Genomic DNA, 16,981 nt, shown 5'->3' with positions numbered 1-16,981 from the left:
GATGCCTGCAGAGGTCAGAGGAGGGCGGAGATGGTCGTGAATCACCATGTGTGTGCCTGGAAGGAAGTCTGGGTGTGTGCAAACAGCATGTGCTTGTGACTGCTGAGCTGTCTCCCCAGCCCCTCATAAAGATCTGAAGTTTTGAGGTCAGCTTGGACCACATGGGACCTCGTCTCAAACATGAAAAGACTCAACCTCAAGTACTAGAACAAAGCCAGGTCAAAACAGTTGCTAACACTCGAGAGACGAATGCACGCAGAGACACCCAGGCGGAACAGCAAGTGACGCTGAGAAAGCTGGTAACACCCCAAGAGGTTGTCAGCGACTCCTGGAGAGACCAGCCAGTAGAGTCCCAAGAGACAGCCAGTGATCTCTCCAGACTCCCTGCAAAAGATGCCAGGGATACCCTCACACACTCAGACTTCCTGGACACAAGCCACCAAGAACTGCAGAAACCTCTGGATGCCCAAAGCACGAGAAGTCAAAACCAAGCCTGGGGAAGCTTGACCAGCACCCTTCCTTTCCCTGTCCAGTCTGGAGACCCGAGACCCAGAGGCTCCCTGGGGAGGGTGGCCCAGTGGGGTGCTGGAGACAGGCCACTGTGCTGTGCCCTCAAGACCAGACTCCAACAGGCAGTTTCTGCTTGGCCGATTCTGACCAGATCAGAAGATATCATCTTGCCCCAAAGGCCGGTGCCATGAGACCTGTTTGGATGCCCTGCCAGGATGAAAGCAACGGGATCACCACGGCTCCTTCCAGGTGACCTGCCTCTCTTGCTCCCTGTGCCTGCTCATCATACTGTTGGCTTTTCCTGTCCATCTGGCTGCCTGAGCTGCCTCTCTTACTCCTCTGTGGGTGGTCCGTATTTCCAGGTCATCAAAAGCATCAGCGGCCAGGAGTTTGCAGACATCTTGAGAAAGGCAGAGTCTTGAGACCCACCCTAGCCACACAGAATCAGAATCTTCCCTCTGGCAGCAAGCCCAGGAGGTTCTGAGACATCAGAACATTCTAACCAATGCCCCACCTCAAGCCCTGACCCCTTGGCTTGTAAGCTCTTGGAGTCCCTTTCATGTCCCCACTATAATCTCCCAGGATGGATTTGAGACCTTGTGCTCAGTGGTATGGGGGAGATGTTAGTATCAGGGGAGAGCCACATACTAGTTGACAGTGTGAACCATCACTTCATGGGTGAAGCTACAGGAAGTAGAGGTTAGTACAGGGTGGTTCTGGGGGACTCTGCATCATCCCTGGGCCAGCTGGGGATCTGTCCCCATGAGGTACCAGCTGTGGACATATCTCCTCCGTACCTGACATCTCCATGCCCTCAGAAGTTCCACTTCTCAGGCAGCCTTCTGAGAACCCCGTGGAAGTTTGAATGAGAATGATCCCCCTAAAGGCTCGTTTATTTGATTATCTGGTCCCCAGTTGGTAGAACTGTTTGGGAAGGATTAGGGGCTGTGGCCTCCTTGGAGGAGGCGTGTCACTGTGGACGGGCTTTAAGGCTTCGAAAGCCCTCGCCGTTTTATCTTCTCTCTCTGCCTCTTGGTCGTGTTTCAAGGAGTGAGCTCTCAGCTACTGCCTGGTGCTGGGCCTGCCTCCCTGCTCTCATGTTTCCAGCTGTGAGGATCATGGACTCCAAACCCTCTGGAATCGCGAGTCCCAGATTACAGACTTTCTTTTGTAAGCTGCCTTGGTCGTGGTGCAACAGAAAAATAGCTAAGACAGACCCACTATTTCCACCCCCATCCCACCCTTGCCTTTGATTTGGGCTTATTCCAGACTCAGAGCCTAGCAATCTGCTGCTCATTCGGCTAGACGCTTGCCTCTTCGGGTAAATCTGAGAGGACAGACAAATGCACATACGTGCATACACATACACATGCAAAAAGGCCCATTCTCAGGTTGTCCTTGGACAGTTTGACCTTACAGGTATTGGCTGGGGTTCTGGAGGCTGTGGGTGAATGAACGTTCTGGGTGACATTAAGCAGGTCTGGAAATCTCAGGATGGATGGAGGGTCTCCCTCCCAGTTGCTTTCTAACTCAGACCTTTCAGGTGATGGAATTTCCAGGATCCCCTGGACCAGTCTGCCTTCCTCACACCTAAGGCCCAGGGACCTGGCAGCCTGGGGCGGTTTTGTTTCCAACCCTCTGCTTTCTGCTCATTGGTTCTGCCAGCCTGACCCCACCCTCCTTAAATAGGGTAAAGGGGACTGAGTGTAGAGAGTGACAGAGGAACCCATATTTACACAAGATTCTTCGTGGCGATGCTGTCTGTAAAAGCCAAAGACACAATGAAGTCTGGCCCGCTCAGTTATGGCACATCTGGACTGTGGAAATTATGCAAATGTAAAGAGAATGAAGATGCTCACTCTAAACCTACATGGAACAATCTCTGGGCTAGAGCTAGATGGCTACATGAAGAAGCAGGTGTCAAGTACTTTGTATAACAGGTAAAGTTTGGGTACGGCCAAAAACACTATGCAGTGGCACATTGACTCAGACATGCAGAACACATGAGAAACTGGCTGAGGGTAGCAACGGGAAGGGCACCTCTCACTGCATTCCCATTTGTACTTTTAAAATTTTACATTCCATATAAGAAACAGCTGCTAAAAACCACTGAAGTTTTGCAAAGCATCTCTAGGGCTTTTGCAAACTGCATCATCACCTCACTTCCAGCCCTGGTTCTGACACAGGCCCCGTGGCTGGACCTTGATGTCAGTCTTAAGGTGTCAGGGTAGATCTAGTGACTGTCTAGCTTAGCTGTATCCCAGCCCTGTCCCTCATTCAGCACAAGCAGCCAAAGATGAATGGGAGAGAAAGAGAGAGGGGGAAGAAGGGAGAAACAGGAAGGGAAGGGAGGAAAAGAGGAAGGGAGAAGTAGGGAAGGGAGGAGGGAAGAAAGAGGAACCAGGACTGGATTCGCTACCAGTGGCCCTCCAACAGCTTCTGGAAAGTTCCCAGATCCCAACTGGCCATGTGGCAGGCATCTGGCCTGTGCTGGTGGCCCTGGCCTGCTCATCAGGATGGTGGCTTATTCTCACCTCATCATTGAGAATCTCCTGGCACTCGGAGTAATTCACTCGGGCTGCCCAGCTGCCGTTGGCCAGGCACTCCCGGTAGCCATTGTCTGGGAAAAGAAGAAAACCCATGATAGAAGAGCCATCTGTTTGTCCAGCACAGGGCCTGCCGGCTGGAGACTCTGGAAAAAAACTGGGAGAAAGGGGCTCCCTGATTACCCCATGTTTTACTTCTTTCTACTTCACTACCTCAGAGGACTACATCTGTGCCCTATAAGCTACACACAGGCTTTGAGTCTGTTAGCCCAAACTGGCACTAACATGTACTCCCTGCACCCCCAAGGGGGGGGGCTACCTCCCCACAGACCCTCTCCAGTGGTAAATTTTCTGGTTGCTATTCTTCCAAGATTCTCTCTTTTTTTTTTTTGGAGGGGGTGTGTGTTTCAAAGCAGGGTTTCTCTGTGTAGCCGTGGCTGTCCTGGACTCTCTTTGTAGACCAGGCTGGCCTCGAACTCACAGAGATCTGCCTGCCTCTGTCTCCCTGAGTGCTGGGATCACAGGCCTATACCACCATGCCCGGCTCTAAGATGTTCTTGTTCGGGGGTCCTGCATGACGGATCCTGTGACTTGAGATACACTGGGCAGCCGGAAGCGGTGGTGCACGCCTTAAATCCTGGCACTCGGAAGACAGAGGTAGACAGAGATCTCTGTCAGCTCTGGGCCAGCCAGGGCTACATAGTGAGACTGTCTCAAACAAACAAACAAACAAACAAACAAACAAACAAACACCACAGCTGGGCAGGATCTGGTGGACAAATGTGCAGAGGGCGCTCACACGGGTGATTTAAATGGTGGGGTTCCTTGGGTCTGTCTCTCTGTGTGCAGTTCTCACACGAGAGTGTCTCACATGGGTCGGGTTGACGGGAGGTTCCGATATTATCGCTTCTCCACAGCAAGGAGGCGTTTTGCTAGGAAAGGACAGATGTGCTGGGGTGACACCGAATGGCTCTCAGGTGTCAGGTAGCTCACTCCTAGGCCTGCTACTGCTGCTCTTGGCCTGGGAGGTGACGCTGGAAAAGATGGTGGAGAGTGCTACAAAGGTGGGTACTCCTCTCAGACTGGACCTCTCACCTCCCAAGATCTGGAGGGGCTTTGGGGCTGCTCTACTTGGCTTTAGAGCCTTGGGAGGGGCAGGTTGCCTAAAAAGCTTCTGTTACTCACTCCCTGCGTAGTCCTCTTGGGTAGCAGAGATGGGAAATCCATGAGGGAGGGAGACCCAGGAGTGTCTGCATCCTCCTCACCCCCTTTGATGTCTTCCTACCTCACCCACATCCTCTCTGGCATCAGTTTTGCCAACCCTGCTTCATATTTCTGGCTCTTACTCCAGGCAGCATTTGTTATAAAAGGAACTGAGCCTTGAGTCAACTTCTCTGGAGTCTCTCTTACAATAGTGTGCTCTGTGACTCCAACTGACCCATGGGGCTGGAAGAGGGCAGCGGAAGCTGCCAGAGTCTCAGTTCCTGGTCTTGGAGCTCTACAGGGGCCACAGGCATAGCTGAGTGGTTAGAATGCTTCTTGGCCTTTCCATTCATTTCTAAAGGTGGCGATGCCCCAGTTGATCCCTAAGGATCATTATCAGCCTGGGAGCCGCCTCCTCAGCAGCATCAGGACCAAAGATAGATGCAGAATGAGAAGCCCGGGGAGAATTAAAGCTGCCCCAACAGAGGGAGCCGGTCTGACCTTCCAAGCTGAAAGGCTGTGGCCTCCTCTCTAACTGCGGCTCTCTCTGGCTGCAGCTAGCTGATGGGGGAAATTATCTTTATGGATTTTCTTAGATCTGCTTGGCCTCACTGTGAGCCGATCTGAGCCCTGGGCAAAGCTGTGATCTGGACAGTCAGCAGTGAGGTCGTAGGCTCTCTCGGGTGTTAAGTAAGAGCGGATGCCCAAGGGACTCACAATGAGGGTGCTCTGTGGAGACAGGAGGCCAGGGACAAGGGGGTTGATCACAGCACCCTGTATGGGTAGGATGTGCCTGGCACCTCCAGAGGCAGATTAGAACGCCGTCAGAGGGAAAAATGGGGCTTATGGCAGAGATGGATGGGGAGAGCATAAGGCAGAGAGAGGCATCCCAAAGCAGGGTTCAGAACAGGGCCCCTCAGGCCACAGAGTCTAGGTTCAAATGCTGGCACTCCCCTTACAATCTGTGTGACCTTGGGTGAGTCACTTGATGGCTCAGCTCCTCTATCTCGAGACAGAGCCATCTTGAAGACACTCTGGCCTCCTTGGGTTAGTATTTTTAGTGAACAGTTGGAACCGTATTGGGCATATGGTGTCAGTCCCGTGTTTATTATTGTTGTCTCTGAGCTGTATTTATATAACCTTACATAATAGATCGTATCACTTCTCTCTATCCAAGGGGGCAGGGTGCAGGTGAAGATTTTCTAAGAATCTGTTTTGTTCAACAACTTTCCTTACCCACCCCCAACTAGGGTAGGTGCCTGGAGCTGGTCCGCAGGATGGACATTAGGAAGCAGCAGGAGTTGACCCAGAGGGACAAACTGACCCTAGAGGAAAACAAGCCTCACACACAGGGGCTTGTTGCCAGGAAGGAGCCAACCTCCTCGCCTAATTGCTGAGCTGAGCAGTCCTCCTAGAGGATCCTGGGAAGATGGATATTTTTGGAAATGTTTCCCATCCCTTTCAAGATCTGATGCCGCAGGAGGGAGGACAGTAAGGAGCAGCCTGGAAGTCCTAGCAACACCTCATCAGTAAATGAGTTAATTAGAAGCTAATGATTAGGAGCAGCTCTGCTCCCTCCCGACAACACCGTGGGCACACTCCCATCGCCTGGCACCAGGGGCACCTGCACGCGAAGTCTAGCAGCCCTTGCCAGGGAAACCAACATCTCAGCTTTCCCTCTGGAATTGCTGGGTGAGCAAGGGAGCCCAGGGGATACCTCATCCCACCCCCATCCATCCTGCAGGTAGAGAAAGAAAAGCTCAGAGAGGACCCCAGACCAAGGGCTCTTCAACTATGGACAGACAGAGGTGGCTCTAGAGGGCAGGGTGCCTGGCTCCTATTGAAGGGAGCGTCCATGTCTAAAATAGCCTTAAAGCCTGATGGCACTTACTGGAACATGTCCAGTAAACCTTGGTAACCCGAATTGCAGGAACCTATGGAGAATGGCTGGGGCTGGCTGCAAATGTGGGCAGAGCTGTACCCACAGACAGCCTAGCGTACTCCACTCAGGAATACAGGCAATGGTGAGGCACAGAAAGGTAGGCTACGGGTGGGGTGTGACAGGGTCAGGTTGGGCACTAGGGCCTAGACTGGAGTGCCTGAACCTGGGCAGTAGGCAGGAAGGGAGATGAGGAGTGTTTTAGGGGTGATTAGACAGGCCCTGGTACTGCCAGGAAGGGAGAGAGACATCCTGGGGAGCTTGGCCGTGCCAGCCCATGCTGCCACTGTCCTGTGGGGTGTGAGGTGTATGCAGAGCTGTGTGCAAGGCCCTAGACCCCCGAGTTCTAATTCTACCTTCAGGCTCTGTGACCCTGATTAGGTTATCAACCAACCCCTGCCTCAATTTCCTCTCTACAAAATGTGCCCAGCTGAACTGGAAGCTAAATCGGAAGCTAGCCGACAATGCACCACAATGCCTCCTCTTTGACCTCTGACCTTTACTCCTTACCTGGCCTTTCCTCCTTAGACCCCTCACCCATTCTAGTATTTCTTCTCTCTCTCTCATGACCTTCCCACGGCCACCTTCTCAGACCCTTCTGGCTGTATTCCAAATCTTATCCCCTTCACCTCCATCAAGTCAAGGAAGGAGGGAGGGGCAGAGGTTTGGGAGTTTAGAGTGGGAGGTCATCAGCCCTCTAATCCTCAACTGAGGAAGCCAGAGGGCCACAAGCAGGGAGAAGGTTACCCACGAGGCTCCACATGGGTCACCTGGAATCTGGTCATTTTTACCACTGTTCGGAGCTTGGGGATCACTCACCCACCCCTTCAGGACTCACCTAGGGGCTCCTAGCCCAGAACCCAACCTCCTTTGTGTGGCCCAGGGCCCCTGACCTCCATCTGTTTTTCTCTTGATAGCAGGGACCTGAGTCATTGGCAGGAGAAAGCAAATTAATTCTGAGGGTGGCAGATGCTATAGCAGGGAGCTGCAAAGCCCAGCATGAAGGCTGGGGCCCCTGGGGGAGCAAGGTGTTTACATGGGGATCCAGTATCTGCTCAGCCCATGGGTCGGTCCCACCCTACCCCCATCACACCTGTGGGCCTGGGATACTTGAATACAAGTCACTGTCTACCAGGCGTCTGGCACACTAGGTGCCCTGTCTCCAGGGAACCTCCTTGCCCTATTAGGACCATTACTGACCTATCTCAGGAGTGGCTGAGGGGCAGTGGGACTAACCAGAAGCTTGTCAGCTACAGAGGAAAGCATCAGCTTAGACCTGCACAGCCCAGCATCACCCACTACCAGCAAGTGACTTGGGCAAGATTATATATATTCAGGTGTTTGCTCTGCAAGAATCCACAGGAGCAAGCAGAGAGCAGAGCTGGTCCTAGGGGTGTCCATGCTCTTAGATTATCCCTCCCACCTCCAAAGTTCAGCTCAGCCCCCAGCAGCCCCCTCTTCCTTGTTCCTTACTTGTCGTGTTGTAGCGGACACCGTAGAAAAAGGCAGGGCAGGGCCGAACCACCAACTGCCCTGCAGGGCTCCTGGGCCAGCAGGTGCCAATGAGGTCCACGGAGGCATTGCACTGCAGGCCTAGGGTCAGAGACAGCTGGTGAGAGAAACTGAGGTCTTGCCCAGGCCCCAGGCAGACAGAGAGCCCTCTGGAGTTCTGCCCACCCTCAGCGCACCAAAGGCAGGAAAAGCAGCGCCCCAGCGCAGAAATGAGCTCAGCCTATGCAAGAATGTGAAATTTGCTGCTACAGCACTGGGGAGGCTGTGGGTTCCAGGGCAGAACCAACAGCTAAAGCCCTGGGGGGGCTTCAGATCTCCCCCTCCCGCTGGTGAGGAGGCTTTCCTGACAGGATGGTCACCAATTTGCCCAGCACAGTGGAGGTTAAATGCACTGTCAGGTGTCCTGGGAAGGACATGTTTAGCATATCATCTGGCTCTTTCCTTCCTTTAACGGTTCCCAGATACACTTCTGCTAAGACCCGAGGTGGGGGAAGGACCGCAGGGCGGCTAGAACCGTTTGATGTCAAGGCCAGCTAGAGCACTGAGGCTCCACCCACAGCTCGTCCAAGGGATTGGGGGACCCACCGATGGTGGGCGAGGCAGAATGGCAGATGTCCCTGTGGTCTTCCTTGAGATAACCTAAAATCTAGTCTGGTCTTTCACCCACCTGTCCGTGTGGGCTCTAATTCCCAGCTTTATAATAAGGGAAACTGGAGGCCCGGGAATGCACAGGGGTCGACACCAGGAGGCTACGGAGAGGCAGGGTGTAGTTTGAACCCTGGGCTTCTGAGGCCAGCTAGGCGCCTCCACCGTCCCACAAGGGTCCTTGGCCGGCAGCTGCCTTTTGCAGCATCTGGCTAGTGCTCTCTGTGCCATGTTCCTTGAGCCGGTCCCAGACCCTCACAGAAAGCTGCTGAAGTGACGTCGGGGATATAGCGACCTTTATATTAAAAGCCCAGGAAATCCTGGGGCATGAAAGTCTGTGAAAGTCTGCACGGTCCGGAGGAGAGAGGTGGGAAGAATGGGGTAGGCAACCAAGGCGCCAGCTTCGCCCAGAGAGCAGCAGGGGTCCTGTGGGTGGGGCAGTACTGGAGAGGGCGGGGCCACCGGTATGGCGGGCCAATCAGGAGCGGCGGCCGGGCTCCACGGATTGTACTAGCTGCTGAAACTGGCACCAGGGTTTCAGTCCACCCTTAGGAGCTCCTGGGTGCTTGGGAGGTGAAGAGAAGAAGCGCAGGGAGCAGGCAGCAAGTCAGGACCTCAGACAGCGCTGCTCAGCGCACCTCCTGGCTCGCTGTCCAGTAACAGGCGTGCAAGCCTGACCAGCGTTTTCAGCTCACCCTGTGGACCCCACGCCTGAGGAAGAGGGCAGGGTCCCTGGGGATCCGGCAGACAGATAGGGTCTCTGAAGAGGACCAGTAGATTGATAAGACACGGGAGAGGAGGGACCAGCATGAATTAGCAGGCACTATGAAGGGTGCTTTGAGGATAGGAAAAGAAAAAAGCTGGAGAAAGAAAGAGCAGGCCAAGTTTGGAGTGTGTGAGGGAGGCTGGCACAAAAGCATGAAGAATATAGTAAGGGTACAGCCTGGAAGGGCAGAGGAAATGCCCTGAGAAGCAGGCGCAGAGACTGGTTTCAGAGCATTGGAATTGCGTCCTGGCGAGATGAAGCCAAGGATCCCAAAGTCTGGGCTGCTGAAGCTCAGATTATTTTAAATGTTTTAACATCTGTGTGTGTGTGTGTGTGTGTGTGTGTGTGTGTGTGTGTGTGAGTGAGTGAGAGAGAGAGAGAGAGAGAGAGAGAGAGAGGGGTGCGGGGAGAGAGAGAAAGAAGAAAGGAGGAGGGGGATGAGGGGGAAGGGAGCCAGGGGGAGGGAGGAGAGGAGGGAGAGGAAGAATCAGTTTTCTTCTACCACGTGGGTTAGGTGGATATAACTCAAGTCCTCAGGTTTGGTGGCAAGTGCCTCAGTCCACTGAGCCACCTCAGGCAATGCGAAGTTTGAAATTTTAGGTCAATGACCCCTACAAGTACAACTATCCCAACAAACACCCTCCTCTCCTCTCCTCTCCTTCCTCTTCCCTCCTCTTTCCTCCCCTCCCCTCCCCTCCTCTCCTCTCCTTTTCCTTTACTCTTTCCTTTACTCCCTCTTCCCCTCCCCTTCCGTCCTCTTGGTGGGGAGGTGGTCTCATCTCACTTTGGTACCATAGTTTTGAGATGAGAGCCAGCCTGGTCAGGCCGGGCCAGCCTGCTAGCTAGTCAGCTTCCCTGGCCTGCAGCAGCAAAGGTAAGCTGCATTCTGGGAGCTAACACTTCCCATAGCCAGCCACCTACCTCCGAGCCCCTTCCTGGTCAGTTACCACAGGGACAGGGAAGATCAAGGGAGGCTTTTACGATTATTCTTATTTTCATACAATATATTTTGATCATATTCATTCCCTTCCCCCCAACCCCTCCCCTCTCTTAAAAACAAAACAAAACAAAACAAAACAAACAAAACAAAACGGTCATGGAAGTTTTGGTTTCTTTGTAAACTCAGTTATGTTATGTAAATATGTTTTTGTTTTTAATCCCAAGTGTGGGATTTTAGTTGGGCTATAGTTTAGCCACAGCTGTTAATTGCCTTTGCCAGCCAGTAAAGGCCTTCCACTTGTGACATGTGGGGAGGGGTGTGGTCTAGGACTCTGAGGATATAAGTTGGGAGCCCAGAAAGCGGTGGCATGGCATGCCATGCCTGTGTGTGGCATGTAGCAGTTTGGAGAGACCAGAGACGGATGGTGTGGTGGTTTGGAGGAGACAGACAGAGAGAAACTACTGGGCTCAGCGGCCTTGGAGGAGATTGCTGGCTGCATCTGCAGTTGACAGAGACTGGTGTAGCGCCCTAAAAGACCCATGGACCCTAAACAGCCAGGAGAAGTAAAGGGGCGCTCTCTCCCCACTAACCTTCTCTCTTTTACGTAGGGTGGGAGGTTGGATAAATAAATAAAGTAGAGTTTTAGAAATGAGAGCTACACAAAATTCAAATACTTAACTCGCCTCAGAAACAATGTGAACTGGAGACATAGGAATGAATAAAATGAATGTCCTGCTCCAAGGGTGCTTGCATTCTAGGGAAGATACAATAAGCAAGCAAACATGCGCTTATTCAGTGGGAAATATCACAAATAATGGGCAGAGATAAAGATGGACTGGGTGCTACTTCAATTTGGTATTTCTCTAAAGCACTAAGTTTAATTACAGACTTGAAAAGAGGGAGGCAGCCCTGTGCCCACATGGCAAAGGGGGAGCAGCCAATACAAAGGTCCCGAGGTAGGTGTTTGCTGAGGTATCTGGGGTTGACTCTTGTCACTGGATCACTCAGATAACGGATAAGGACCCTTCGAAGGGCGGCCTAGTTACTGCTTGTGCACAGTTTGGCACTGGTTACTTCGGTCAAGTTGGAGACACGGTTCCCTTCCCTATCAAGTTTAGTGCCCAAATGTGCTCAGGGGACCCTTCCATTGTAGGTAATGCCAGAGAGAAACCAGAACCCTGCTCCTGCCCAGTTATGGGGGGGGGGGTGTCTCACAAAGGGCGTGAGCCTCTGGCAGCTCGCTGCAGCTAGGAAGCTCTTCTACCCATATGGCTTAAGACTGGAGGAGGGGCTCTGAGGTTGCGGGGTTGGAGGGGACAGGTGCCTGGGGCAGCCTCTGAGATAGGCACTGATGGGAGGTTGGTATCCTGGGATGAAGGGGCAGTTGCTGTGAGAACACAGGGGCAGGCAGACAGGCTTGCCGCCTTGGGTTAAGCTGCCTCTTTGGCAGGGCAGAGAAAGGTGTTTCTGAGTTGGGGAGTGGTCTCGCCCGCCTTTAATCCCAGCACTCGGGAGAAAGAGGCAGGCAGATCTCTGCCAGTTCGAGTCCAGCCTGGTCTATAGAGAGAGTTCCAAGACAGTCAGGGCTACACAGAGAAACCCTGTCTGAACAAATAAACAAAGTCTTTGTAGGGTGTGGACACACACACACCAGGAGATCAGGTAGGAGCCCTTGAGCCCTTCTGTTTTGTGGCTCTGAACACTCTTGAGTTTTGCACCTGGTGACCCCAGGGTCCCCTTGAGCTCCAATTCCACTTGTCCGTGAGGTTATTAGTCAGTAATTCTATTACTTCCTGGCATAGTCACACTCATGCCACAGTTTTGTAAGTTGCCAAGTCTGTAATCTGTCACATGATGGGGGCCTTGGCCATGGGAACCTAACCCCTTCCTGCTTCTGGCACAAAGCGTGTGCAAGGCCCCCAAAGGTTCCAGCACGGTGCCAAGCACTCCAGCCAGACGTCCATCCATCTGTCCCAGACCCTACGCTCCACCCTCACCATCTGTCTCTGCCAATGCCCGTCAGCCTGGGTCCATCTCAGCATCAGATGACAAATGGCCATATCCGAGGCCCTTGTGGAGGGTGATGGATTGCACCCTATGAAGCCAGGCAGGCTGGGGTGGGGGTGGGGCATCCAGCACAAATCACGGAGGAATGAACACCATTCATCACGGCCGGCTGCCTCCAAGGACAGGTGACACCTGTGTGGCTCCAGGGTGTCACTTCTCTTGAACACAAGCAAGTTAATGGAGCCCGGCCTGGCCTGGGGTGGGGTGAGGAGGAGGGAGGAGGACCTTTCCTGCAAGCATCCTCCCTCCCTTCCTGTCCTTCTTGGCCACAACTGCCTGCTGACAGGCTGAGAACAATGCTCTCCCTGGTCAGAAAGTCCAGCGCTGGGACAGCTAGTGTCTCCCTCATCCTGGCGAGTCCTTCTGCCAAACTACCTACTGGTGTTCAGCCTCTGACTGTTCTATCTCTAGGCTCACTTAAAAATCTCCTCTCTCAGGAAGGCTTCTTGGATTTGCCCTGCCCCTGCCCCAGCCCCTCCCCCTCCACTGTAGCAGGCAAGCAATCGGTGGCACTTGTACTTTCTCTTCTTCCTAGCTCCACAGCAAGCGCTTTTAAAAGCCATCCAGGTTAAGCCCAGTCACTATCCGCACTCTACAGTTTGTGAAACACATGCGCAAAACTCAGTGCACCTAACCCCGTGGTCCCCCTTCCACCCCCATGACGATGTCAAGGGCTTTGCCTTCCTGTGGGTACTCGTCCTTAGCCCCACAGTTGGGGAGGGGTAGGTGGGGTGGGTCAGCCCAACTAGGAGTCAGTAGGGGACCCAGCTGGTGGCTGCAGGTCCAGCACTCCCTTCTTTTTTCCACCTCTGTGAGGGGACAGAGGCCACTGCCCTCAGTCGCTCAGCTCTAGAAAGGAATTCCTCCCGCCTCGCTTCTCCACTGGCTGCTCTCCTGCGACTCTCTAGACTCTCTTGGCACTGGGGACCGGGATGAGGCTGGGACACCCTCTCAGCTCCTCTGGTGACACACACAGGACCTACTGCATAGGAGCTGTTCAGCCGCTGATTCCAGAAGGCGACAATGAGTCCCCACTGCAACCTGCCTGGAAGCTGCCATCCCCGGGGCCGTGTCAAGAGTGACAGGAGGCACGGGGTCCGGAGGACCCATATTTGCGTCCAGACCCTGCTATTACTGATTGTGACATCCTGGGGAATTTATGAAACTCGTTCATGCCTCAGTTTCTCCATATGGACAGAGATCAGGTTTTTAGCTCACGGGGGTAAAATAACTAAGCCATAGGCCTTGGTGATGTTTGCATCCATCTTGCATTTTCTATTGGGGAGGTATAAGAGCACCTCGAGGGAGCCAGGTTGCCTTTGCAACTCGGGCTCCAGCTCTTAGTTGGTGTTTCTATGTTCCTCGTTTGCCCTAAGTGTCAAATGGGCGCGAGTGTCTCGGAGCCCCGGTGCTGGCAGCGTGCAGCCTAACTCTCCAGAACATTTAGCAATAGCAGCAGCCTTTGACCTTTTGCCACTAGCCCCAGCAGCAAGGCCTGGAGGGCCCTCCCCTGTCGCCCATGGAGTGACCCCGTGGCACATTTGCTGTGCCTCTTGTGCCTACAGCCAAGGCTGCTGGCTAATCCCAGTGCCCCCTTCCGCTCACTGACTCTGGTTCCAGATCCGTCTCCATACAGACCTCTCCAAGGAAGGAGACCCTTTGAGAACCTGGCATCCTGGGAGGTAAGGGGCACGGATGACTCACCAGAGACATTGCTGGTCAGGGACAGGCTCTCACAGCGCTGATCCTGGAGGGAGGTGGAGACAGGGTTCAGCCCCAGGAGGAGGAGGGCCTGTGGGCAGAAGAGGGTGCGGGACACCGTTAGGAGTGCTCAGCAATCTGACCTGATGATCCCTCCTCTGTCCTGCATCCTACCCCTTTCCCAGTCTCCCGGTTACCCTCCTGAATGTTTGAAATCACCTGGTTCATGGAAGGCTGGGAATGGGGGCTGCTGTTTGTCTCTGGCTGCTGGAGAAGGCCACCTCCACTGCACGGACCCCAGATATGTCCATCCGGGTTCCTGCAAATGCATGTCCGTACATTCGCACACAGCCTTCTACCTTCCCTTCCCCTGTGGTGTTTCAGGCCTGTGGTTTAATGAGATCCTCCTGGGGTCTCATCTCCGGTTATTGCAAATTGTGCTTCATGTGTCAAGCTTCTTCTGATGTGGTGTGATATCACGATGGCTTAATTCTCCTCAGGGCCAGCATGGATATGGCTACCACAGATGGGAAAACTGAGGCTCTGAAGAAGAGATGATTGTGTCTGGGAAGATGGGTCTGTATTCCAGGGAAGGCCTTTGTTTTTTAAGCCCCCGGTTGGCCCTATGTCCCCCTGACTCCAGGATCACAGCCCTGCCGGGATGGGAGAAGCATGGGAACTATGCCCGGAAGGCTCTTCTTGAACGGATGCCCCCAACCACGATGATACTTTCTAAGGCTAGAGTCTGGATGGGTGGGCTGTGTGACCTCTCTGGGCCTCAGTGTCCTCGCTCTTAAGCAAGCACAGCCCTTTACATGTTTGTGAACACGTACTGTGCTCACTTTGGACAACAAAGTCAACCAATGATGCTGTGTTGTGAGTATACAGTAGGTGCTCAAAGGGGACATAGGGACTGACTTGAACTCAGCAGTTGTCTGGTCCAAGGAGTGAGGTGGAGACAGGGGCTGTGGCTGGTTCTGTTTGGATTCTGTTTGTAGGGGGTGGGGGTGGGGATTCCATTGCAGAAGCCTGTGGGGGTAGGAGAGGGGTACGACATGTTCTGCCCTTCCTCCGCTGCGGTCCTAACCACACTGAGAGAAGGATCCGCAGGTTGGATGGCAACCCTGGAAGTACCCTCCTCATGGCCATCCCACTCTGCTCTCCTGTGCCCCTCTTTGGAAGGAAGCCCTAGGATTGAGAGGATTATCAACAAGGACCACTACACCCAGCTTTAGAAGCAAATGGAACTCTTTAATTCGTTTCTTTAATTTGTCTGTGGCTGGTCTAAGTTTCTCTCTCTCTCTCTGTGTCCCTTCGTCCATCTGTCTCCTTTCAGAAGCCAGTTTTCTATGTTCACCTGAAGGGAATGCTCTGTCTACTTCCATCCCAGTGGTCCCCCAGCCTCAGGAGTACTCCCTCCCTCACCCTTCTCTCAGGTGTGGATGACGAAGGCAGGTTCTGCTACCTACTTTCCCACCATACATTTGCATTCCTGAGCAGAGCCTGGACCCCCCCCCCATAAGAACCACCCCTAGTCCTTTGAGGTGGCTTACAGAGCCACATTGTCCCCTTGGTGTCTACCCAAGTCCTTAGTGGGCCTCATTTAATTCATTCCTTTGCCTCAAGCACCCAGCCTCCACCTCACCCTAGGGCTCTCTCTGCTCTTGCTGACACAAGCTTCAGACTCCCCAGCAGTCCCCAGTCCTGCCACCCTGTGCAGGTACAGCGGCCACTCTGCCATCAGCCCTGGGGACAGGTGAACTCACTCCTGGACCTTGACAGTGATTAGAAAAAAACCCATTCATTCCCTTGGCCCCAAGCAACTTCCCACACGTTTTCAATCAGTAATTAAGCATCGCTGTCTCCAGGGAGGTGAAAAAATATCATTAGCCTCATTTTCCAAATGCAAAGGCAGGAGTGGCGAGAAAAGGGAGCCAGGGCTAGCCGGTGTCTCCTGACAGCTAAGCAGAGGGCAGTGTCCTCATGACAAAGCTATACAGCTCACTCAGAATCAGCAGGGACCCAGGCTCTGTACTCTCTCCAGAGATGGGTGATGGCTGCTGGGTCTAGAAGTCCCTGCTAGAAAATCCTGCTCTCCTTCACTTACACACACACACACACACACACACACACACACACACACACACACACACACACCAACCAGCCAGCCAGTCAGCCAGCCAGCCAGCCAGCCAGCCAGCTAGCCAGCCAGCAGTCAGTCAGTCAATCAATCAATCTCATTTTATCCACAGGCAAATTAAAGAAACTGCAAATCCTGTTGGAAAATATCAGCCAACTGCCGAGGCCTACCCTTATCAATCTAATAAAACCTGCTTCCATCTCTCAGCTCTCCATTTCCATCTACTTACCTGTGTCATCTCTCCCCATACAGCCCCTCTGTCCTGGGACGCCTTTGCCCACACAGTCTGCGTCTCTTCTTAACCCTGTCCAGCACCTGGTGACTCAACTGTCCTTAGGGCCAAAACCCCTCCTTAGCCCTCCAAAGCAAAGTGACTCAGTATACCCTTTCAGTGTGTCCCGGGGACGCTCTCATCCCCTGCACATGTAGGGATATTCCCAGCGGAGGCCTTAGGGGTAGCAGAGAGTGTGTGAAAGCCAGCTCATTACTGTACACACTCGACTGCCCCGGCTCTAATTAGATGAGGAGTGGAAGGCCTGGAAGCTCTTATTCACACATCTTAATGTCCTGGAGTTCATTAGAGCAGAAATCCAGAAAGAGCCAAATGCCACAGGGCATAGGGCTCAGTTGACCGTGAACCCTGTTGCTTGTCTGTCTGTCTTGGATGTGCTAGGTCACAGAGACGTCTTCCACCCACAGAGGACTTGGGCTGCATTATGCAAAGGCAAATACTTGTTAACATTCCTAGGCTGGTTTTTCCTCTCCCAAAAGGTCAGTTCCGAGGCAGAATCTTTACCTGCTCCCCCTCCTGCTCTCCAGAGGTTTATAAGAGCTTCCTTCTAATTCTGAAATCATTCTTCCATAAAAGGTCCAGTGTTTCCCTGTGTTTTTCGTCTTGCAGACTGCAGCTCTCTCCACGCTCACCTCGCTTCGTCCCTCCGTCAACAGGAGAATGTTCTGCTGGTGGCAAAAGGCTCCCAAGTGAAAAGACAGGTTCTCTGAGCAAACTCAA

At 53.2% G+C, this 16,981-nt stretch overlaps 1 protein-coding gene across 1 annotated transcript in view; it reads right to left on the bottom strand.

The window, feature by feature from the left end:
• Nucleotides 1-16,981, bottom strand: part of Crhr1 (corticotropin releasing hormone receptor 1) — a 40,914-nt gene that overhangs the window by 8,279 nt on the left and 15,654 nt on the right. The window contains exons 2-4 of the mRNA XM_055592260.1: nucleotides 13,833-13,920; nucleotides 7,672-7,791; nucleotides 3,045-3,130 (exon numbers count right to left, since the gene is read on the bottom strand). Coding sequence (XP_055448235.1) covers nucleotides 3,045-3,130; nucleotides 7,672-7,791; nucleotides 13,833-13,920 — 294 coding nt within the window. The remainder of the gene's footprint in view (nucleotides 1-3,044; nucleotides 3,131-7,671; nucleotides 7,792-13,832; nucleotides 13,921-16,981) is intronic.

The sequence above is a fragment of the Psammomys obesus genome, unplaced genomic scaffold, assembly GCF_907164565.1.
Source record: "Psammomys obesus unplaced genomic scaffold, mPsaObe1.curated_primary_1811, whole genome shotgun sequence".
NCBI classification, from domain to species: Eukaryota; Metazoa; Chordata; class Mammalia; order Rodentia; family Muridae; genus Psammomys; species Psammomys obesus.
The sequence above is the reverse complement of the archived record's forward strand: the minus strand, read 5'-3'. Positions and strand labels throughout refer to the sequence as shown.